The sequence below is a fragment of the Bombina bombina genome, chromosome 6 (assembly GCF_027579735.1).
Source record: "Bombina bombina isolate aBomBom1 chromosome 6, aBomBom1.pri, whole genome shotgun sequence".
Lineage (NCBI taxonomy): Eukaryota > Metazoa > Chordata > Amphibia > Anura > Bombinatoridae > Bombina > Bombina bombina.
Window position 1 is genome coordinate 820,322,197 of NC_069504.1, and position 26,076 is coordinate 820,348,272.

General features: G+C 36.3%; 1 protein-coding gene across 1 annotated transcript in view; it reads right to left on the reverse strand.

Moving 5' to 3' along the window:
* The window catches only part of PROM2 (prominin 2), a 229,217-nt gene that overhangs the window by 55,018 nt on the left and 148,123 nt on the right, over positions 1-26,076 (reverse strand). The window contains exons 9-15 of the mRNA XM_053719461.1: positions 23,846-23,909; positions 21,751-21,910; positions 4,995-5,147; positions 4,636-4,759; positions 4,026-4,117; positions 3,643-3,727; positions 390-536 (exon numbers count right to left, since the gene is read on the reverse strand). Coding sequence (XP_053575436.1) covers positions 390-536; positions 3,643-3,727; positions 4,026-4,117; positions 4,636-4,759; positions 4,995-5,147; positions 21,751-21,910; positions 23,846-23,909 — 825 coding nt within the window. The remainder of the gene's footprint in view (positions 1-389; positions 537-3,642; positions 3,728-4,025; positions 4,118-4,635; positions 4,760-4,994; positions 5,148-21,750; positions 21,911-23,845; positions 23,910-26,076) is intronic.

Below are 26,076 nucleotides of genomic sequence, written 5' to 3' on the forward strand. Positions count from 1 at the left end.
GAGCGTATTGGGCCGGCGAATGCAGCTAAGTAGACGTCTTCATAACTAGAGGACAATGTATCTAGAGGTTTTCTGTGGGGGAAAAAAGTCTTCCTATTTGTCCAGATTTGTTAATGGACTACACAATTAGTTATTTTCTCTAAATTTTGTGCATAGTGGAGGATTTTAATTTCACTTTTTGCGTACTCATAATTTCAAAAGTTGTGTATATATATAGATTAGATAGATTAGATAGATTAGATAGATTGATTGATTTAGATTTAGATTTATATTCCATTAACCTTTTTAATGTGTAATTGCCATTCCTTGTCATGTGTGAGAAATATTTAGAAATGAAATGGTTTCCAAGTCTATTTAAAGCCATAGCTCCAAAGTATAACTATATGTACCTGTGCAAGAATACCACTGAATGGCACTTGATCAATTCCACTGTTCTTATAGTCTGTCAGCACGAGAATGGAAATCCTTGTGAAAAAAGTTAGTGCTCGCACGTCCACTGTAAAGTTATTAATCTTAAATTGGAGATCAGCAGTGTACTGGGAGGAAAAAAAAAAAGAAGCAAACAGGTTAATCGACATAAAACGTGCAGCTAATATTTCCATCTATTTTATTACAGAACATTGGAATTACTCAACACTCATCTATAAAGATCACTTATTCTGACTCATCTGCTACATGTAGTTTCAAAATTTTACCCAGAAAATTTAAATTATAGCATAGAGTGAAACCAATTATAAACAATGGAAATTGTATCACTTAAATCACATGCAAAACAACTCTTTAATTCCTCACACAATTCTACAAAGAATGTTTAAATTATATTATTGCACGGTATATGTGAAATCCAAGAAGATTAACTTGACTATAATAATAATCTGCAGGTGGAAAAGATTTTTCTTAGTACACTGTAGGTGTGCGATATTTATTACAGGGCACAAAAAATCCAGTGTGCCACAGTGACCTTGTTTCTAACCATGTGGAGAAGGCAGAATCAGTCATTTTAAAGGGATATGAAACCCAATTTTTTCTTTCATGATTCAGATAGAGCATGCAATTTTAAGCAACATTCTAATTGAGTCCTATTATCAATTTTTCTTTGTTCTCTTGGTACTTTTATTTGGAAAAAAAAAATAGTAATATAAGCTTAGGAGCCAGCCCATTTTCAGTTTAGAACCCTGGGTAGCACTTGCTGATTGGTGGCTACATTTAAAAATTGATAATAGGGGTAAATTAGAAAGTTGTTTAAAATTGCATGCTCTATCTGAATCATGAAAGAAAAACAATTGTGTTTCATATCCCTTTAATCTTTCTAGTCTCATGCGCAAAAGGGTATACATTGACTGCAAAAAATATATTGAACAAACATATAACATAGTTTACAATTGTATTTTATGCATAGATAGACAAATACACAGATAAAAAGTTTGGTGTCATGTGTTTCCATAAAAAATCTCAATGTAGTATATGAAAGAAATAAAATTGGGCTAAATAAAGGAGCTGATGGACTAGATTTGTGGAACCTTGTGAGGTTGTGGAGGGACAAAATCATGCTCAACATTGGGGATATCTTCACCTATATTTATATATTTATATAATAGTTGGCTTTTCTGTCATTAAGTATCGATTACATGAAAACCAATTGGTAAAAGGTAAAAACAATAACAACCGTTAATCTAAAATATTCTTAAATCCATTTTGTTATAGATAAGTAGTCTCACTGGTTATGAGAGACATGATTGGCTGACCCTGGACATGATGTTTTGTCTACACTAATCTCAAGCATGAAGACTCTATTTCCCATGTAAAATATTTAATCTCGTTGTCGTGCAATGTTATTTCAAAGCTGATGAGATTATTTTTAAATGTTTTTTTCTCTTTAATTTTTTTTCTTTTTGCATGTTTGATGGATCGTTTTATTTAGGGTGTCCCCCCTCCCCCTTTTTAATTAGATTGTTCTGTAACATTTTGAAGGCATTTTTGTCATGCCAATATCCTTCACAGTGGAACTCATTCTATGTCCCCAGAAGCTGATAAGCTACACGATAGGAGCTACCCCATAATTCTGAATGGATAGGCAGGTAGAAATCTCTTTGATAAAAGCAAATGATACTGTACAACACTATGTGCACTATCGAAAAAGTAGATGGATTGTTCTAAAAAAATGATTCTGAGAAGATCTTTTTATTACCTAAAAGAGAGTGGAAAGAAACTTTCCACTCACTCACTTGGTGATGCACTCAGTAGAAATGGATCCAAAACATTGATGTTTTAAGTGGGTTCCAGTATTTATTACATAGACAATAGTTTTACAGGTAAGTTTAAAAAGCAAAGTCCTTGTTCTATTTAAAATCAATATGGCAAGTAAACAGTCACTCTGGGGTCCCAATGGCTTTCAGAGTAAACACTTTAAAGGGACACTCAGGTCAAATTAAATTTTAATGATTCAGATAGAACACGCAATTATAAACAACTTTCCAATTTACTTCTATTAAAATATATATATATATTTACACTTTTTGAGTCACCAGCTCCTACTGAGCATGTGCAAGAATTCACAGACTATAAATATATGCATTTGTGATTGGCTGATGGCTGTCACATGGTACAGGGGGAGTGGAAATAGACATCGTTTTGAAATTTGTTTGAAAAAAATCTACTGCTTATTTGAAGTTCAGACTAAGTGCTATTGCATTGTCTTGTTATCATGCATTTGAAGATTTAGCAAATCTGCTGTATTTACTGGTCCTTTAAAACCACTTACCCTTGGTAGCCAGCAGTTGTACAAAAGGGTCCGGTTATACACATATGGATTTCAATTAGCCTGCCCCTCCTTGTGACATGTAACTGTGCCTCTGAGACTCTGACGTACATTTCACCATTCAGCTTTTTCAATGATCAAAGTTTTGGATCCATTTGTACTGAGCGCATCCCTTAGAGCTATAGTAGTTCTATAGTATGTGAGTAATTATCATATTGTTCTTAAAGGGACATTTAAATACAGTTTAATACTATAAAAGTTTCTCTCCACTCTCTTTGACATCTTCTCAGAATCATTTTTTCCAGAACAATCTATCTACTTCTTCAATAGTGCACGGTGTTGTACAGTATCATTTGCTTTTATTATATATTTTATGGTTTGAGTGTACACACTGTTATATATCATTACTATTTTTACTTTATCAATAAATCTCTGTGATATTGGCACTTTTTTTCAACATTGTAATAGTTTTGGAAACAGGTTTGAATTGAATGAAGGCCATTAATTCCTAATTCTGTGTAATTATCCGGAATTTTGTAGCATAACATGTTAGACATTTAAAAGGGATACTGAACCCAATTTTTTATAATTCTTTATTATTCAGATAGAACATGCAATTTTAAGTAACTTTTTAATTTACTCCTATTATCAAATTTTCTTCGTTCTCTTGGTATCTTTATTTGAAAAAAGCAGGAATGTAAGTTTACGAGCCGGCCCATTTTGGTTCATGATTCATGAAAGAAAAAAATTTGGGTTCAGTATCCCTTTAGAGTAGATACAATTTTATATAAACTATGATAAATAAGTACAAAGCAACACAAAATAAAAACGGTTATATTATATTTGATGTTACCTGTTAATCTAACAAATCTTTAAGTGCTTACCTTGGTGATATTGAATGCACTGTCCAGATCAATTGGACTTTGAAATTTCAGAACATCCCAGAAGGCAGCTCCGCCCTTGCATTGTCTAAAAGGAACAAAACATTATGAGACATAACTGAACAATAGAGAGGAAAAAAGAGTCAGCTAGGAAATTCTGACAAGGGAAACAAAACAGAAACTAAGAAGAAAATAATTAGGATTTAATTGCAATGGTGAATAAAACATGGGAGAAATCAGTAACACAAACATGTAATGTAGTGAGAGAGAGAGAGAGGACAAAATTGATTGGATGAGAAAGATGGGCTATTAGTTTGAGGGAAGAAGGAAGAAGAGTTTTAGTCTACTTGAAAAAATAATGTTCAAAGAAATACATGGTAACATACTGATACATATCTGTGAAACTGGAATTGTCCTTAAGTCCAAGCTGTTTTTTCAAATTTACATTTTGTGGAAGGTTTCTAGGATCATCTAAAAACTAAAAAAAGAAATAAAAGAAAAAAAATTATATTTATATCTTATCTTATCTTTAGAAAAAGATAAATGGTATACACACACACACATGCACAAACACACATACACAAACACAAATACACAAACACACATGCACAAACACACACACACACGCACAAACACACATTCATACGCATACACACACACATACACACATATAACATGCATACACATACACACACATACACACACATACACATACACACATTCACACAAAACATACACACACATGCACATACACAAACAAACACATATATACATACATACACATACAGATACACACACAAACACACATATATTCACACACACAAATACACACACATACATATACTCACACATGCATACATGCACAAACACACACACATACTGATACACACAAACACACACATACACACATATATTCACACACACATATACACACACATATGTATTTGTTTATGTTGTTTTCTTCACATATGTATCTTTTATTGGCTGCTTACTCACCCTATATATATCCTTATTGTCCCAGTGTCTGCACAGAAGGGTCTGAACATTTCCACCAACAAGAAATGTGACAAATACTAAGCTTATGAGCAGCCAGGAGAATGAGAAGGTAAGATAAACATCTCTAGGAGAGACATATAGACTTGTTAGCATGGAAAGAAAAGGTTCACACTATTTATGAATTACCAATGTCATTGTTCTTTTTACAACATTTTTACCCTTTACAGAAAATGCCCCCCCCATTAATCTCTTCACATAATGATATAGCACAGTTTGAAGCAATTACCAAGGTCATTCAGTATCATACAGTTTAGTTGAACAATGCAATTACTATGTACCACTATCAATAGGCACCTTACACTATAAGAAATCCTGCTCCAATCCTTTGTCTCAGTGTTGCATCGATGGGATCCTGTTTCAGATAAAGACCCCAAACTCCGATCATGAGTCCCAGCAGCGTACAGACAACAATTACTAGAATAATGCTGCTCAACACAATTCCTACTATCCACCTGCAAATAGACAAATGCCAAGTAAGTTTTTTATATGGATCCTGTTTGTATGGAGCAATTTAAAAACCAATAATTAGAATTGTAGATAACAGATACTTAGATCAATTGGCAGACCTAGTACTGAGATAGTTGTATGGATAATAAGAGTAATTTGAGTGTATATGCACCCTCTTTGGATGTTTTTGGCTGCAATAAGCAAGATCTAGAAATGCTAATAATTGAAACAATAAGTAATTCCCATGGATGCTCACAAAGGAGGACATGACCACTTTGTTTGGACGTTCCTAGGCAGTGCAGTAAACACTGTAACTTGGCCCCATTGCAACAGAAATCTCCTCTTTCAAATGAGTGGTTGCACAACCTCTAATTAACACATTTTGGATGTGAAACAGTGGCGTAACTACATGGTTTCAGGGGTTTCCACTGATACTGGGCCTTTACTGCTACTGGGGTCCCAGCAAAATCAAATCTCAGAGCAGCTTATGGGGTTGCAGTTTTTCTAACCACCACTAGAAGCTGCCTGAGAAACAACTGGGAAAAAGAAAGAAAGCTCTGCACAGAAAGAAATATAAGAAATTAAAGGAAAGTGCATCTATTTATCGCACTCACTTTTACTCTAATTGACAACAAAGCTAAAAAATGATAAAACTTAACTTTTAATACCTAATGTTAAAATAGTTTCACAAGGGACACATCTAAAATTAAAATGTGGTACTGATCTGCTACTAGCGCACAAATAACAGCATATTATCACATGATAACATAAATAGTAGGGATTCCATTACAGTCCAATTACGCTATTGTTATCCCATTACTATCAAGCCGCCACTTCGCAAAAGATCCCTTAGTCTAATCCTATATTTGTGACTTTTACATATCCATATAGGTTGGTCTCTCACTATTCTCATGGCAGTAAATATAGCAACTTGTTGAGCTTGTGCAACTGTATACTTAAAAAAAAAGTTTCCCCTTTACAGTATTATAAAATAAGTGGATTTACATAATGTGATCGGTGACACGCTAGTCTTAGTACAAGATAATAATTACTATCTTTAATGCCAAGGGAATAGTCACTGATTTTCATTTTACAAATGGGGTTAAATGAATCTTGGCAAATAAGATCCACCAATTGAATTGGAAAAAAATAATAATTTTAATACAGCATTTCTATAAAGTAACATGCAGAGTTATAAGGACCCCGCTACATGAAGCAGTAGTGGAAATGATATGTTGCATTTTTATATGGTTCACTAGGTGAAGAGTTTAACTTCATGTCAATATAACAAGTTGCTGGAAGCCAAGGGAGTGGACAGAACTAATGATTACGATGAGATTAATCGGAAGCTGTTTTGCAGAATTGTTTGAGAATTAATAATTGGTTACATTATGCAGCAGGGAATGTTTTTTATTTATAAAATATCATCATCTTACACATTTTGGACTTAAAAACTTACAATATTTAATTTTAAAATACAAATGTTTATATCATGATAGATTGTATGGCTAAATTACAAGTGGAGCACAAAAATATTAGCACTATTGCTTGTTAACATTGCTTAAGCACAATTTACAACACTTATTTTTTCCCTCATATAACAAGTTGAAAGTAATATTTTAGCACTGAAATAAAAGTCTAGAGCGTGCTAATATTTGCATTTGCATTAAATCCCTAACATTCTATGGGGATGTTCTATGGGGGACTTCTATGGGGATGCTCTGAAAAACTCATGTCCACTATTGCATGAGCGATATGCCGAAAGTGCGCTAAGCATAAAGTGTGCTAATCCTCTGCTCAGGTATATACTATAGATTTGTATTGAAATATAATTTACAAACACTGCACACATACATACATACTGTATGTATACACACACATACAGTATATACATATATATGTACATACACACACATATATACATTTATATGTATACACACATATACTGTGTACTGTATATACATATATATATATATATATATATATATATACACACACACACACACAGGTGGCCCTCGTTTTGCGCTAGTACCTTTTTTTCAGTCATGTGACTGCTATTGAAAAGCACTGAGAAGCAGAGCATTGATTAAAATAAGGGCAGGCCAGTAGGTGGAGCTGTCCGCTTGTGTTGCAGCAAAGATATGCAAGCCAAGAAGGCTGAAATTAATCAGTGTAACCAGACCTGAGCTATCAAGCAGCTTTAATAGGAACAAGATCTAGCAGCCACTTCCCTTTTATCTTCCTGCCCAGCTGCTTGAATATCAGGGTGCCTATAAATCAGTCCAGACTGGAATGCATAAAATAGCTGCAGACCCAATATTATCTAACATGGTAACAATGCAGAGAACTGTTTGCATAAAAATGCAAGTAAAAAATGTTTTTGTTCATTAAACTTACGCCTAGATTACGAGTTCTGTGTTAGCCTTAAAAAGCAGCGTTAAGGGGTCCTAACGCTGCTTATTTATACCCGCTGGTATTACGAGTCAGGGAGGTACAGGTGTACCGCTCACTTTTTTTCCGTTATATTGGATCATGTCCGCTCGCTCCCTCATAAATAGGCCCCATTGTATTGTAAAACAATTTACTGGATTCCCAATTTCCCATTTAACCTGCTGGAGTGTATTAAATTGTTTACAAATATATCCTTTACCTTAATTTAGCCATTTTAAATAACTGCTTTTGTCTGTTGTATCCCCATCTATACTGACAATTTCAGTTATTGCAGCAAAGGCTATAGAAATGTTATCTAAACAAGAGGTAGCAGATGAAATCACACTCTCTGCGGGGATGGGAGAGATAGGTACGATAATTTTTCATTTTCAATTGCTCTAAGTATTATACACAGAGCTAAGATAAGGAGGCCTTTGTGCATAGAAAGGAGGATGAAACAAGGATGTCAGATCTCATTGTAAGCTCAGCCCATTTGAATGAGTTGTGGTGTAAACTAGAAACCCTCCAAAAAACCTGCTATTTCATATGCAAATATAAACCCAAACACCAATGTCTCATACTTTATACTTTACAGTTTGTATAATTCTTTATAGGACAAATATTTTACAGTACACTGTCCCTTTAAGTAGCAGATATGAAGAGAATATAGTTTTAACCCCTTAACTGCTGAGCCATTTCTACCCATGTGCTAAGCTCTTTTGGAGTTTTAATATGCTGTCCCTTTGTAGGTAATTTTTCAGTGAAAAACCCACACGTTATTTCTTGGGTTTTTTTCCCAGCAGGCCTAGCATATCAATAAACAAGAAGGTGTTATCCTCAAATAAATAAGATCCTATGGGTATAGTTATGTAAGTTTGATGCGCACATAGGGGCTCTCATAACTGCACTTGATTACTATTACGACAGTGATCTCCTGACTATTAAAATGTATATAAGGGCTTTATTTTAAAGAGGGGATTCTGGAATTTAAAACTAGGGGTCATGTGGGTCTCTAGGCCCTTTTTATTACCTTTTATATGCACCTAGAGATCTCCAGCCTACAAGGAGTGTGGGTTTATTTAATTTTTTTAAAACAGGTGCTTTCCCAAAATACCCCCAAAACCCCCACCATTTTAAAAGAGCAGGCAATTGCCTTTCAAACGGTGGGTTGAGTCTTGGGGGTTTCTAAGGCTAAAGAGAGCAGAAATTGAGAATTTTAAATATTTACCCCCATCCAGCTCCATTAAGTCCAGTTTAGTTTCCTGGTACTTTGGGTTTCCAGTGCTTTGTGATGTCACCACACAGTTGGCAGGGAGACATCACTGACATCCCTGGGTTCACCTGACAAGACTGGGCCACTTGGCCACCAAGGATGTGGTGGTAAGTGCCCCACCCCCAGGGATGACTATATGTGGTTCCGCACTTAAAGGGTTAAATAGGGGGAGGGAGACTTGAAGATTAAGAACAGGGATGCTTAAACTTTGTTAGTACAGAGGAAAGATCACTTATATACTTGACTGGGGTAAAATGACATTACATTCACACATAAAAAATAGATTAGAATCACACTCTAATTAAATGTGCATAGAAAATGAGTTACTATTCATGAATGCAAAATTTATCTCTATATACTGCTCAATTTTACAGCATTTGGTACAAATAATCATCTTTACCTAATCAGCAGTGTGGAATTGTTTTTTTTTTAAATTTATTACTTATGTCTGCCTTATTGTCAGTGATGCTGAGGGACAGGGAAAAAAACTTCACAGGATCAGATGTGGCCCTTTGTCTATAGCTTGGACAGTACTGATTAGAGTTATGTTTGTTTATAGGTTGAGCATTTGCTATTCTGGATACAATGAGTTTGAGGGTGTGCTTTAAATGGATAGTAAAGCCAAAAATGAAACATTCATAATTCAGACAGAGCACCCAGTTTTAAAGAACTTTCTAATTTACTTCTATTATCTATTTTTTTCATTCACTTTCCTTTCCTTTGTTGAATAGGATACCTAGGTAGGCTCAGGAGCAGCCTCAGCAGCAATGTACTATTGGTATCTAGGTGGCTAAAGATATATATGCATGCACATGTCTTTAATAATATATCATAGTATTCTATAGCAGCAACATTTGCAACTATGTGTAACATTTGATCATTAAAAAAGCCACTTAAAGCAAAACGTACGTTGGATCAATCACGTAGTGGGGTGATCACATGGTAAGTTAAGTGCAGAGTAAAGAGACAGGTTCCTTGGGAGTTCTCTCTCTGTACCAGAATTATTCAAGACTCTAATCAGTGAATTGTAACACCCTCAAGTGAGCTTTAGTCTTTTAAGTTATGTTTTTAAGTTGCAAATACATTTATCTCCACCACCAAGTTCCAGCATTACCGGGATAATATCTTTGGTTTTACCTTTGAACTATCGTAGCTCAGTACAATGTGAGTGATTCCAAATGGTCTTGTTTGTAATACTAATTGAAAACAGTGTTGCACTATGTATCTGTTTTCTCTTTGAGGCTTGACTACGGAAGACTCTTTAAAGGGATAAGAAACTTAATTTTTTTCTTTCATGATTTAGAAAGAGAATGCAAACGTAAACAACTTTCTAATTTACTTCTATTATCTAATGTGCTTCATTCTCTTGATATTCTTTGCCGAAAAGCATATCTAGATAGGCTCAGTAGCTGCTGATTGGGGGTTGCACATAGATGTCTCTTGTAATTGGATCACCCATGTGCATTGCTATTTCTACAACACAGGATATCTAAAGAATGAAGCAAATTACATAACAGAAGTAAATTGGAATGTTGTTTAAAATTGTATTCTCTATTTGAATCATGAAAGAAAAAAATTGGGTTTAATGTCCCTTTAACAAAAGATACCAAAAATACAAAGCAAAATTGGTAATATGCGATCATCAGAGAGAAAAGAGGTGCCTCATAGAGTAGAAATGTGTTATGTATGTAAAGAATTGAATAAGAAAAACATCCTTCACATGGTCTTGAGCACCACTGGTAGTTCTCCTGAAGCAGGCTGGATAAATGTACCCTCCAGCTGGGCTAGCCTCTGGTCTCAGCTACAGCATGCTTGGACCATCAGATTTGTTAGTATGTTTTATTTTTTTATTATCATATGTAAATTGTATCTTTTTTTAATAGTGAATGAATATTATGTCCTCTGGTTCATCTTAAAGGGGCAGTCTAGTCAAAAATAAACTTTCATGATTCATATAGGGCATGTAATTTTAAACAACTTTCCAATTTACGTTTATCACCAATTTTGCTTTGTTCTCTTGCTATTCTTAGTTGAAAGCTAAACCTAGGTAGACTCATATGCTAATTTCTTAGCCCTTGAAGGTCACCTTCTACTTTAATGCATTTTGACATTATTTCACCACTAGAGGGCATTATTTCATGTATATCATATAGATAACATTGTGCTGGTGCACGTGGAGTTACCTAGCAGACAGTACTGATTGGCTAAAATGCAAGTCTGTCAAAAGAACTGAAATAAGGGGGCAGTCTGCAGAGACTTAGATACAAGGTAATAACAGAGGTAAAAAATGCATTAATATAACATTAATATAACTGTGTTGTTTATGCTGAGAAACGCGTTGCTTGTTTTGTAATAAATTATTTTACCTTAAACCAGAGGTACGTTTTAAATTTGTCTATAAGGATATTGCCTGATTGCAGCCTGCAACTTATTGGAGTTCTTGAAACCAGTGGACCACTAATGTAGTGACCCTGACTGTGGAGCTGAGCATGCTGTAGCTGAGAACAGAGGCTAAGCCCAACTGGAGGGTTTATTTATCCAGCCTGATTCACAAGCACTGCCAGTGGTGCTCTAGACCATGTCAATTATGTTTTACTTATTCAATTCATTACATATATAAGACATTACTGCTCTATGAGGCACCTCTTTTCTCTCTGATGTTTTTTAGTTCATGGTCAATACAGAACCAATCAAGAGAGCGGCCTCTTTACATCCTAGGTGAACAACACCTGTATCCAGTTGGAGGGTATACACTGGGACTCACATATTGGGGGATTATGTTAGAGCAATATTGGTATATACATGTTACCCAGACATTTATATACATCCTCCTTTTTCTCCTATCATATTGTGTAGTGCACCTCACATTTATTGGCGCCCCTCAATTAGATATATATATATATATATATATAAAAATTATACATCCTTTTTACATTCATACTATACGCAAAAAATAGTGAGTAAGTGGGTCCTCACAATACTTAAACACCTAATATGCAGATGTGGGCAAGGCAAGCTGAGATTTCTGAGTAGCTCAGCAAACTCTCTCTCAGGCTAATCCAGCAGAAATAATGATGACTTCTTCCAAATTGGTAAATTATACTTCATAAATTTATTTAAAACATATAAACATCTCCTACATGGGTGTCAGGGTACCAGGAATCAAACAAGTTTGAGACAACGCAAAAGCATACTGAACAGAGGCCCTTTAAATAATAAGTGTAACATCATAATCCTGGGACTGCAGCCTGTCTCACACTGATGATGTTCACCAGTTTGACCATAAGAGGGCGCCCAGATGAGTGAGCAGATTTACACACTCTGCATTAGATTCAGTGAGAGAGGTAAGTAAAATGGCAGCCATCAGCAAATAGCAAATAAAGCAGGGTGAAACCCTGACAGTACCCTCCCCTCAACGACCCGTCCCCTGCGGGAGGATAAATGGCTTATTAGAGAAATGGGCATGGAAGGCATGGAGAAGGGCGGGAGCATGAACATCAGAGGAGGAAACACATGAACGCTCCTCCGGACCGTAACCCCTCCAGTGAACCAAATACTGTACGCGACCCCTGGACATACGAGAGTCAATAATGCTGCTGACCTCATATTCTTCATGGTTGTCAACTGAGAGAGGATGAGGACGAGGCAACACAGTGGTAAACCGATTACAAACCAATGGTTTGAAGAGGGAGACATGAAAAACATTGGAGATGAGCATTGCAGGAGGAACGTCAAGAGCGTAGGCAACAGGTTTGACCCGTCGGAGTATTCGAAAAGGACCAACATAATGGAAAGCCAGTTTATTAGAAGGCACACAAAGGTTCAAGTTGTGGGAGGACAACCAAACCCTCACACCAACCTACCAACCTGGTAGGAAGGTGCGGGCAGACACCTACAATCAGCCTGGAATTTATAGCGCCGCATAGACCGATGAAGGCAATCCTGAATCTGCACCCATGTGGAACGGAGTTGCCGGAGATGCTCCTCCAAAGCTTGAATACCCTGAGACATGAATTAATTGGGCAACAAGGATGGTTGAAACCCATAATTCCTAATAGATTAGGAAAAACTTTTTTATTTTGGATCATTTCATTTGTTATTTTTTGTAACGTTAGTTTTTTGTTGTTGTAATTTTAGTTTTTTTTATTGTGTGTACTGTTTTTTTTTTAGAAGCGCTCAACCTGGGAACGAACAGCAGCATAATAGCTTGTTCTATGGCTAGTTACCACCAAAGAAGCAGCCTAATTTTGCTGACCATGTGCCTTTCACAGAGAATAACTTTCCTGTATCATAGTAATCTGATCCTACCTTAACAGTGCAGTTTAGCCCCGAAATACCAGGCAATCCCTCTCTGAACGAGAGAAAGGGCAAACCCCAGATGTACGTTTCGGCCTTATGGGCCTCGTCAGTGAAGTGCAGCCATATCCCTCTAGGCACAGGAGACTTCCCTCAGGGTCATAATTTGCATAAATAAAAACAGAGAAGTGCTCAACCTGGGAACGAACAACAGCATAATAGCGTGTTCTATGGCTAGTTACCAACCAAGAAGCAGCATTCTTTTGCTCAAAAAAGTTATATAGTAGTTTGCGTTGTGGTGGGGTTGGTGGTTTAGGCGTTAATATGTTTATTAGGTAGTTTGCTATGTGGGGCAATGGCGGTTTAGGGGTTAATATGTGTATTAGGTAGTTTGCAGTGTGGGGGGTTGACAGATAACGTGTTAATACTGTTATTAGTGATTGCGATGTGGGGGGATGGTGGATTAGGGGTTGGTATCGCGCATGCGTTAGGTTTTTGATAAGGCTTCCAGGGAGTTATGGTACTTTTATAGTCAGCGCAAGGCTTGCTGCGCCTGCCTATGTGTGGCAAAGTGAAAATGGAGTAATATTTCTCCATTCTGCACGCGTAAGTCCTTGTGCTGAATATATGAAACCAAACTGGTGATGCCGGTGTTCTGGTAAGGGGCCAAACTTTTGCATTACATCAGCTGTTTTACACATTTTGGCCCTAATGCGCATGAGTGCCAGTGTCATCACATACCTGGCCGCATACGTCACTGGGAAACTATTATGACTTGTGAAATTCAGAAGCCTTTCTATAGCTGTTTATTCGTCTCCTCGGCAATATTCGGAAATCCGCCCCCCCCCCCACTGCAACTACTCCCATTAAGCTGAGTCTCTGTGCGTGTTTGACAGCCAGCCACTCGGCTATCGCCACTGCTTCTTCTGCTGATCCAATGCAGCTTTTCACAGGCTCCCTTCAATGTCATTGTTTAAACATTTGTTGCAGCAGTAAGCATTGGATCAACAGAAGAAGCAGTGGCGATAGCCGAGTGGCTGGCTGTCATACACGCACGGAGAATCAGCTTAATGGGAGTAGTTGCAGTGGGGGGGGGGGGCGGACTTCCGAATATTGACGAGGAGACGAATAAACAGCTTTCCATAAACCCCTCCATTTGTGATAGAAAATCCCACGCATGCGCTATAGACAGGCTTCTGAATTTCACAGGTCTAAATAGTTTCCCAGTGACGTATGCGGCCAGGTATGTGATGACGCTGTCACGCATGCGCATTAGAGCCAAAATGTGTACAACAGCTGATGTAACATCACAGGAAGTGACATGGTTTGCTCTTTTCAAAAGTTGGGTCCCTTAACAGAACACCGGTTCTATGTTAGATTATGGGTGTAAAAACTGCGAGCGACGGGTAAAATATACGCACGTAAATTGTATGCTGCACCGTATATGTGATTGCTAGATTCCACAAAAAATTGGCGATGCCGGGTTTTGCACCCATTGCCACATATGTAATCTCACCCACACACTCAAACAAGGGGTCAGGTTGTATAACACAACTACAGCAGTGATTTAACTCCTTAATTGTTACAAACACACATAAACCAGCAATGGTATCTTTATTTGACAAAAGCAGGAATGTAAGCTTACGATCTGGCCCATTTTTAGTTTAGAACCCTGGACAGCGCTTGCTAATTGGTGGCTCCATTTAGCCAAATCATAAGCTTACATTCCTACTTTTTCAAATAAAGTTACCAAGAGAACAAAGAAAATTTGATAATAGGAGTAAATTAGAAAGTTGCTTAAAATTGCATGCTCTATTTGAATCATGAAAGAAAAAAATTGGGTTTAGTATCTCTTTAATGTAAATAAAGTAGAATAGATACTGTGGAAGTAATAATCTAGTTAGCAGCAGTCAATGAGCCAATGTAGCAGAGAATATAGAGAAACATTAGATTAACATATTAATGGCAAACGTAATTAAAAAGATCAAAGCTCACATTTGTAAACAGCCTTTGTGAAATGTACAGCACAGATGCCAGAGTAGAATAGAAAGTTAATCAAGAGGATGGAGATAAACGCATCGACTAACCTAAAATTAAAAAGAGATAGATTTGACAGTGGCCTAGATTTACAGAAGATTGTGATGTTTCCTTGTTGTAAAGGTAAGATTATGGGCCAGATCATTAAAACCACCCTGGCACTCGCAGGGGCTGTCCTCAGGAAATTCTATTAAAAGTACAGTCTACACCAGAATTTTTGTTGTTTAAAAAGATACTTAATCCCTTTATTCCTCAGTTTTGTATAACCAACACTGTTATATTAAAGTGAAGGTAAAGTTGAGCTGTATTAAAGGCAACCAAGCATATATCATATTCACCTTAATCTAGTCGCTAAATTATTTTAGCGATTACACCTATATTTTCCCAAGCCCTTCTTCCGTGTTCTTAAAGTTGTGATGTGTAGAGCGGTCCCACCCGCTCTCCACATCTCTCATATGCGCGTTCACGATTAGAATTCAATTGCGCATGCGCTACTCGAGTTGGTTCTTTCCACTGCACTTGCGATAATCAGAAATCCTTCTTTTTTCTGGGCATGCGCTAATTTTAAGTGTTGAAATCCTAGCTTTAATTAATACTCTGCAAGCGTTCTCAATATTTGGAGCAATGAACTAGCACATTCGCTTATGCTTAAAGGGGCAGATGACGTCGGCTGACGGCCACCTAACAGACAGAATATCAATTGGTCTAGAAAAAACGTGACAGAGTGTGATTTTTTTTTTTTCGGGTTGGATTTGGGAACGTATCTAACTAACTTTAAAAAGGTAATAGCTTAAATTTTACGCGAAAATAGAGAAAGTGATGAATTAAACTTACATTTAATTATCACACATAATGCTATAGTTGATAGAGATTATGCTAACTTTACCGTCACTTAAATATACTTTTTACCTCTGTGATTACCTTGTATCTAAGCCTTTGCAAATTGCCCCCTTATTTCAGTTCTTTTGACAGACTTGCATTTTAGCCAATCAGTGCTGACTCCTAGGTAATTCCACTGGTGTGAACACGTTATCTATATAGCACATATGAACTAGCACCCTCTAGTTGTAAAAAAAATGTCAAATTTATTCAGATAAGAGGCGGTCTTCAAAGGTTTAGAATTTAGTATATGAGCATACTTAGCTTTAGCATCCAACTAAGAATACCAAGAGAACCAAGCAAAATTGATGATAAAAGTAGATTGGAAAGATGTTTAAAATTGCATGCCCTATTCTATCCCTTTAAATGTACATAAAACCCAATTTTTTTCTTTCATGATTCAGATAGAACATACAATTTTAGCAACTTTCTAATGAACTTATATTATCAAATGTTCTTATTTTTCTTGTTATCCTTTGTTGAAAAGTAGAACGTTAAGTTCAGGAGCGTGCATGTATCTACAGCACTATATAACAGCTGTTTACCAACAATATTATACATTAGCAAGAGCACTAGATGGTAGCACTATTTCCTGTCACGTAGTCCTCCAGAAATGTGAAAACTACCTATCTAGATATGTCTTCCACAAAGAATAACATGAGAACAAAGCAAATTGGATAATAGAAGTATTGTAAACTATTTTTTAAAATTGTATTCTCTATCTAAATCATGAAAAAAATGTTTTGGGTTTTATGTCACTTTTAAAAAGGATCTGTCCCTATGAATTTCCGATAGAAAGTATTGGAGCTTGCTTGGAAGGGAAACTTCACTGGGGAGAGCGACCTTAGCAGGAATCATGAGGTGTACTTTAAAAATGAAAATCAGCAGCCAATACAAATCTATTTTTGTATGTAGGTGTTTTTCGGGTAATAAGTGTTTTGTGTATTTTGACACAATCTTGTCACCTTTTTAGTTTGCAAGAAAAAACGGTGAGCTCTGCAGGGGCCAAATGTTTACAAAACACACCAGACCTGGTAGAGAATATTCAGCTATGCCTATGGAACTATTGTAACCACTTTGCTAGACACACTGTTCTGAAGGTAAAACTGCCTTTATAGAATTAGACAGGGGCTTCTTAGTACTGCCTGGTCCAGAGAGCATTATAGAATTGGGCTTCATGTTCTTCTAAATTAATTGAGCATCTATTCAGCAATCTTTCCAAGCATTTTCTTAGTGGATGTACCTGCCATTACCCTCTATAGCTGTGAAAAGTGCAAAATACTTGATATCTTGATTTTTTCCATTTAAAGTGATACTAAAAGCAAGAATGGAAGCTTAGGAGCCGGCCCATTTTTGGTTCAGAACCCTGGGTAGCACTTGCCGATTGGTGGCTTCATTCAGTTACCAATAAGCAAGCGTAACCCAGGTTCTGAACCAAAAATAGGCCGGCTCCTAAGCTTACATTCTTTCTTTACAAATAAAGATACCAAAAGAATGAAAAAATAGGAGTAAATTAGAAAGTTACTTAAAATTGCATGCTCTATCTGAATCATGAAAGAAAACATTTGGGTTTAGTGTCCCTTTAACCTTTTGCCGCTGTTAGGATGTTCCATGCCGTCCTAACTGCACTGGGCTTTAGCTATACTGAAGCCAACGGCGCTTACAGATTGGGATTGTGGCATGAAGGGCATGCCTAGCATCATAGGGATACCCCCCTGACCCGATCCCATCATTGAAATCTCGCGACCGTATGCACGATCGCGTGATTTTAATTTGTTTACATCGGAATTGTTTTCAGTTTTTATTTTGCAAATATCTTAGATTAGATTGCTTTAAAGAGAGAGTTTTGTTTTCTAAATTTGTTTCTTCTGTAAGGTTTTCAAAGAGATTTTTGTGATGCCGGTGTCCATCACAGTGGGACTTGTTCTGGGTGCCGAGAAGTGATTAGTTAGGAAATAAATATGTCTCCACTGATTATAACTGAACTGAACATGCAGCTCACGGCTATGAAGGGGCAAATCTTTATAAAGTCTGCAATTTTTGGGAACAAGAATAAAAAAGTAATCACATGATTTCCTTACTAGGAACAAGAAAATGATCCTAGTTAAGAGACATGTTTAAAATGGGAGTTACAGTTTGACATGATATTTTTTGAAGTAAAATGAGGTTGATGAAAAGGAACAGGATAAAAAACAGGAATAAAGAATGGTATAAACGCGGAACCTCTAGGCAGTAATTTGAAGAACAGGAAGTTATAGTAAGTGAATTTATATTATTTAGATATGTAAAAATGTTTTTTAAAGGGACAATCTAGTTAAAATTAAACTTTCATGATTCAGATAGGGCATGTCATTTTAAATAACTTTTCAATTTACTTTTATCATCCAATTTGCTTTTTTCTCTTGGAATTTATTGTTGAAAGCTAAACCTAGGTAGGCTAATATGCTAATTTCTAAGCCCTTGAAGGCTGCCTTTTATCTCATTGCTTTTTGACAGTTTTTCACAGCACAGCACTTGTTCATGTGTGCCACATAGATAACATTCTTCTCACTATCGTGGAATTATTTATGTCAGCACTGATTGGCTAAAATGCAAGTGTGTCAAAAGAACTGAAATAAGGGGGCAGGCTGCTGAGGCTTAGATACAAGGTAATCACAGAGGTAAAAAGTTTATTAATATAACAGTGTTGGTTATGCAAAACTGTGGAATAGGTAATAAAGGGATTACCTAACTTTTTAAACAATAAAAATTCTGATGTAGACTGTCTCTTTAAAGGGACATTAAACACATTGAATGAATAAAAAGTTATACATTGTGTATGTATAACAATCTCTGCAATATACGTTCATTATTTATTCTGTCCTCTTTCCTGTAATTCCCTTCTGAAATTGTGAGCTTTTCAGTTCCTGTTAGAAATGGAAGTGCAGAACACTGTTATATTCCACACAGCCATTGGCTGCACACTCTAGTGACCTATTTATAACTGTCCCTAATTGGCCACAGCAGAGAAGGTAACCTAAGTTACAACATGGCAGCTCCCATTGTTTTATAGACACTAAAACATTTAACTTATTTTGTTATCTATTTATTTATTTATTTAAATATTTAAACAACTGATAAAATTTTAAAAAAATAAATCTACATGATATACGCAGACTAATTTTTTCTTTGTCTGCATCATTCTATCTAGCATTTATTTAGTGTTTAATGTCCCTTTAATGTAGGTGACAAAATCCTGGGACAAATTTCTGGGAGAGGCAATAGTCTGGAAGAGCAATTTAAAGGTTTATAAAATAGATTAGAGATGAAATATTTTATTGTCTGCAGATTTACAGAAGAACAATAGAAAGTTTTATTAGGCAACTGTCTTAAACTTTATTGAAAAAAACAAAACATTGTTAAAAAAAGAAAAAAAAAAAAAAAAAGGAGAATTCTAAATAGGGAAATGAACTAATAATTAAGAAAAGGGGGACTCAGTATCCAGCACCCCATATGATTCAGGATTTAAATGGACAGTAATGTAAAAAATAAACATTCATAATTCAGAGAGGATAATTCTAGGTAAGCTGAAAACAAGAGCATGCACGTCCCTTTTGCATTATATGGCAGCAGTGTTTGCAACTATGTATAATTTTTTTATAAACATTGTTGCAAACACTGCTGCCCGATGGCTAAAGACACGTGCATGCTCCTGAGCTAACCTAGTAAAATGTAACTAAGGAACTAAGCGAAATTGATAACAAAAAGAACATTGGGAAGTTGTTTTTCGAATTTCATGCTATAACCAATCAATTTAAGTTTATTTTTTACATTACTGTCCCTTTAAAACAGGTTGCATTCTATTCCATGTTTTTTTTTTAATCTAATGGATGTTGGTATGTTAGGGTTCCTGGTGCATAAAGAGTTAAAATGATTTGCTTGAAGGTAAAATAAACACAAGCAAATTATATCATACCTATAAAAAACCATCACAAACATTTTATATACAGTACTATTGCATAGACAACAAATGCACACTCAAAATACTATACAATGACACTTAAAGGGACATGAAACCCAAACATTTTCTTTTATGATTTAAGTAGAACATAACATTTTAAACAACTTTTCAGTTTACTTCTATTATTAAATTTGCTTCATTCTCTTGATATCATTTTTTTGAAGGAGCAGCAACGCACTACTGGTTTCTAACTGAACACATGGGTGAGCCAATGACAATCAATAAATATATGCAGCCACCAATTGATTGGGTAGATTTTTTTTTTTTTTTTAAATACTTTAAAGGGTTATGATACCTAAATGTTGAAACACTTGAAAGGGATGCAGTATAGCTGTAAAAAGCTGACTAGAAAATATCACCTGAACATTTCTATGTAAAAAAAGAAATATATTTTACCTCAAAATCTTCTTAAGACTCAAGTATTCACAACCCATTGCAAAGGACTTTAAGCAGCAAATCAGTATGCCTGTCCTGGGACCTGCAAGAAAACGTGCCTCATGCACACTCATGTTATTTCCATATTTAGTTTAAAGGGCCATAAAACTGTTAAAACACTTGAAAGTGCAGCAGCATAGCTGTAAAAAGCTGACTAGAAAATATCACCTGAACATCTCTATGTAAAAAAGAAAGATATTTTACCTCAAAAGTTCCTTAGTAGCCACATCCCATTGTAAAGAACTTCTAAGCAGCATTCAGTATGTCTATCCCAGGACAGCTAAGGAGTTGAGCCTCGTGCACGCTCATGTTATTTCCCTATTCAGTTTAAAGGAAGTTTACTATGAAATCTCATGAGAGTTAAAGGGCCAGTAAACCTAAAATATAATGTTATATAATTCTGCATATAGTGCAGAATTATATAACATTATATAAGCGCTAGCTTTATGCAATCTAATATTGCCTGTAATTTTTTATAAAAAGACTGTTTTTCAGACCCGCTCTCTGTGCTCTTCTGAGCGGGTCTGTTTTTATCACAGAGCGCTTCTGGCCAGCTGTCAAGTCACAGACCGGCCCGACCGCGCCATTACTCTCAGTGCAGCTCGCTCCCGCTGTCAGGCAGAGGAGGAGCGAGCTGCACTGAGAGTAATCGCGCGGTCGGGCCGGGCTGTGACTGGACAGCTGGCCAGATGCGCTCTGTGATAAAAACAGACCCGCTCAGAAGAGCACAGAGAGCGGGTCTGAAAAACAGTTATTTTTATAAAAATTTACAGGCAATATTAGATTGCATAAAGCTAGCGCTAATATAATGTTATATAATTCTGCACTATGTGCAGAATTATATAACATTATTTTTTAGGTTTACTGGCCCTTTAAGTCAAATCTAATGCGATCACAGTAAAAGAGTTCATGACCTCAGCACTGCAGGTGCTGATTGGCTGCTGTTCATTTCTTCATTTATTTATTTTTTTTACCTGCAGCGGGGAGCAGCTGAATTATAACTTTTTACACAGAACTTTCTCTGCTGAGCTGAGGAGATTGTGATCTAAAATATCTTCCTTTTTTACATAGAGATGCTCAGGTGATATTTTCCTGTCAGCTTTTTACAGTTATACTGCATCAGTTTCAACTGATTTAGCATATGAGTATTATGTCCCTTTAAGTATATGTGTATATGTTTTTTTTTCTGTTGCAAAAATATAACAGCTAACCCATTCATAAGGAAGATGAAGCTTTATCTATAAAGATTTTTATTTACCTGTAATAGTCGTAGTATTGCAAGTCTTGCCCATATGAACTGGTCTTGTATTCAATATCCAGCAAAGCTTTGCTAATAGGATCAATGTACTGCCTTATAGGGATGTTGCTTGCGTACAAATTGATTTCCTGCTGCACGCTGTTCAGTGCATTTCTAACATCTGAAATTAGACAAATTAGACTTAACCGCTTGATTGCCAGAAACGGACATGCACTATTAAGCTCTTGATTACCCTAAACAAACACATATCAGGTCTCCCATCATTCTTAAATCTAAAGAGGTTTTTAGAAAAATTATATTTCCAGAAATCAACACATAATATACCTGGGCACCAGTCAAGGAAAAAAATCCAAGAATGAAATTGCATGTGGGGGGTGGTGCCAAATGTAACTGAAATAATACATTCAAAAGAAAAAGAGAAAAGTATACATTCTATAAGAACTCACTTGCAATCGCTACTCAGTAAATAGGTGTGAATGAGGCCTACTACAATTTACTACAATTATTATCCAAAAAGATTTAGGCAGGAATCAACTCCGAATCAGCAAGACAAGGAAAACGTAATCAATCATTATTCATATTATGCAGGCAAAGATTATCCCCCCAGGCCCCTGGCAAGTGAACACCTTTTTGGGGGACTGGAGGATAATCGTTTGGATAATAATTATAGTAGTTTGAAACAGTCCCCCAAAAAACTGGAGAAGAAACTCACCCCTAATCCTCTGGCACAAAAAAACGGGGAAGACAAATATAATTGTTAATACTGATGTATTCAAGGATGGACAGTCGGACACAGAGTTAACACAGGCAAAACAATCAAACCTCTTACTGCTTTTGCTGGGTCCAAAAGTCGGGAAATCGGTCCTCAGGGAGTGCAGGTTAAACACAGAAAGGTTCTATACCATATTTGCTGTTCCGCTGGCTGTGGTCCTACCGCCCATTCATCCGCAGTATACACCTTTCCTCTCCCCTCCTTCGGACTTCCCTGTCGCTACTGTTCACAACTACTCTCCAACTCTCTAGAGTCTGCAGCATCCAAGCGCCCTTTGTGACGTCACCTCCACTGTCTCAATCCCTCGAATGCCTCCCTCTGTGCACCCAAACCTTGCTTGCAAAGGTATTCTAGTGCTCGACTCATGGCTCAATGACAATTTAACATGAAGAAAGTGTCAAGGAGCACTTCGAAACAAAACTTCGCTTTATTCAATCCGTGTTAAAAGATTTAGCTAGGTAGCTGACATCAGCAGAATCCACTTGAATTTTGTAAAGGTTTATCTTTTATCACGGAATGAATAAAGCAAAGTTATATTTCAAAGTGCTCCTTGACCCTTTCTTCATGTTTAATTAAAATAATTATAGTAGGTCTCTTAAAGAGAGAATAGGATAAGCCCACCGATCTTCCACTTTTGTGGAGCACACGCAAACATAGGGGCACATTTATTAAGAGGTGAGCGGACATGATTCGCTGTAGATCGGGATGATTTCAGTCCACCACCTAAAAGGTGGCGGAGAAGTTAAGGAGCGGCGATCTTATGACTGCTGCTTTTTAACTTCCATTTCAGGAGGATCTGAAACAATGGGGCTCTGAAGCAGCAACCGTTGCTTAATAAATGGACCCCTATGTCTTTCTAAATTAGGAATCTTTTTAACTCGCCAAGTAAACTACAATGGGCCTCTGAATCTGAATGTTAAAACTCTGTTTATATGAACTAGTTCCTTTATATGTGTAATTTAATTTGGTCAAACGGTTATTTTCCCTAGACTTCTAAGCAATGAAATTTGATACAATTTTTAAATGTTTTTATTTGCATTAGGCCCTTAATTGCTAATTTTAATATAATTATTAAAAGTTACATTTTAACATGAGGCCTCATTCACATCTATGTACTAAGTAACCATTGCAAGTGAGTGCTTAGAGAATGTATTCTTTTCTCTTTTTCTTTTGAATGTCTCCCATCAGGCCATACATAGTACACTCACAAGAGTGATTTAACCCATTGTTTGTTTGAAATAAGAGATTACACATGGCAAAGGGAGTTATTGCATTTAGTATCATCTAAAAAAAATATATGAATCCCCTGGGTTAATATCTTACCATCAGTGCTTCTGGAGGTCTGTGACGTCACAAGTTTTGGCATTTCATTCAAAGATCTCATTCCCTAAAGCATAGTAAAGATTGTAACATATTAGTCAGACTTGTTCCGTGTATAATTAATAATACAAAGAAAATACCAGCAAACCATGATTTAAGAAGGGAATCAAATACAGCAGAGGTATGAACAATGCTTAAAGGGACAGTCTACAGTCTACACCAGAATTGTTATTGTTTAAAAAGATAGATAATCCCTTTATTACCCGTTCCCCAGTTTTGCATAACCAACACTGTTATATTAATATACTTTTTACCTCTGTGACTACTTTGTATCTAAGCCTCTGCAGACTGCTACATTATTTCAGTTATTTTGACAGACTTGTATTTCAGCCAATCAGTGCTTACCCTAGGTAACTCCAGGTGGGTGAGCACAATGTTATTTATATGGCACACATGAACCAATGCTCTCTAGCTGTGAAAAAAACGTTAAAATGCATTTAGATAAGAAGCGGCCTTTAAGGGCTTAGCATATGAGCCTACCTAGGTTTAGCTTTCAACTAAGAATACCAAGAGAACCAAGCAAAATTGATCATAAAAGTAAATTGGAAAGCTGTATAAAATTACATTCTCTATCTGAATCATGAAAGTTTATTTTGACTAGACTGTCCCTTTAATGCAGTAGAGTAAATTAGTATAGTAGAGAGAACATAAAAAAGGAAATAAGAGGAAAAAAGTAAAAGGCAGAGAGTCAAGACAACTATAAAATAAGTTTGAAATTGAAACTGAAAAAGAAACAGAAAAAAAAATAAGATTAAAGGGATATGAAACACAAAAATGTTCTCTCAAGCATGCGATTTTAAGCAACTTTCTAATTTACTCCTATTATCAGTTTGTCTTCATTCTCTTGGTATCTTTATTTAAAAAAAAATCAGGAATGTAAATGTAGCCACCAATCAGAAAGCGTTGTCCAGGTGCTGAACCAAAAATTTATAACACGAGTAAATTAGAAAGTTGCTTAAAATTGCATGCTCTATATGAATCATGATAAAATAAAATCTAGCCCTTAAAGGGATATGAAACCCAATTTTGTTTCTAAGGCTTTTTCGTTCCTATAAGCGAGCCTGCAAACACATAGTTAAGAAGAGAAAATGTTGCCCAGATTTTGTAGGTGTGTCCTTGCAAGTCAATACAACTGTAGGAGTTGTCCCTATTAGCCAGACAGCAACTGATACCTGATATCCGTTGCACATTTCCTGTTTGTTTATCATGTACATGAGATTAAATGTTTGGCTAAAATGTCCCCTTTAATCTAAGAAAGCAGGTATGTAGAGAGTAGGACAGTTTATCATATAATGATATAAAAAAAACCTCCCTTCACAGAATACTCTGCAAACAGTAAATGTTAGTTTAAAGGGACAGTAACACTTTGAGATTATAATGTAAAATGTTTAATAAAGTGAAGTTAAAAAAATTGTTGTATACTTTTATTATTCAAAGAAGGGTGTTTTTTTTTAGTGATATAAAAGAAGTTAAGGAGGATGGGAGGGTCTTTTTATTTTTAGACCAGCAAGTGAGAAGAAGCTCCCTCCCTCCCTGTAGCAGACCTCCCAATTGTTCCTATTTTAGAGGGACAATCCCTAATTTTGAGCTGTATCCCGCTGTCCCTCTGAGACAGACATTTGTCCCTATTTGCAGGTCCCTTAGCCCCACCCAGAGGCAACCCAACACACCCGCACATTGCCCAGACACACCCACAATTCCACCTACTATCCAACCACGACACCTTCACCTACAAAATGGTGACTTTGTATTGGGAGCAGTGTTCCTTCTAAGATCAGTTTTGTGAGCGGCCCAGCAGTGAAACAGTTAGATCAATTAGCAAACAATACACAATGGAGACTGCAAGGTGTTGTTCCCTTATTAACTGTTTCACTGCTAGGCCTTAGAGGGAACACTGATTGGGAGGTATGCTGTAGATCACTTCTGGGGTGGTGTACTTTGTCATTGCTGGCGGTGTGCCTGCCTTTTGAAAATGATGGACTTTAAATTGGGTACCTTTTGGTGGTTCAGGAGAGGTTTAACAGATACATTACCGGGTTGGTGATGTCATTTATTAGACCTTTTACAGGGCAAGCACTTTGGGGTTGTTTTTTCAATTACTTTTTATTTATAATGTTATAAGTTATTTGGTTATTTACATGTTTTTATAATAAATAAGCTGCAGCCTTTACAAC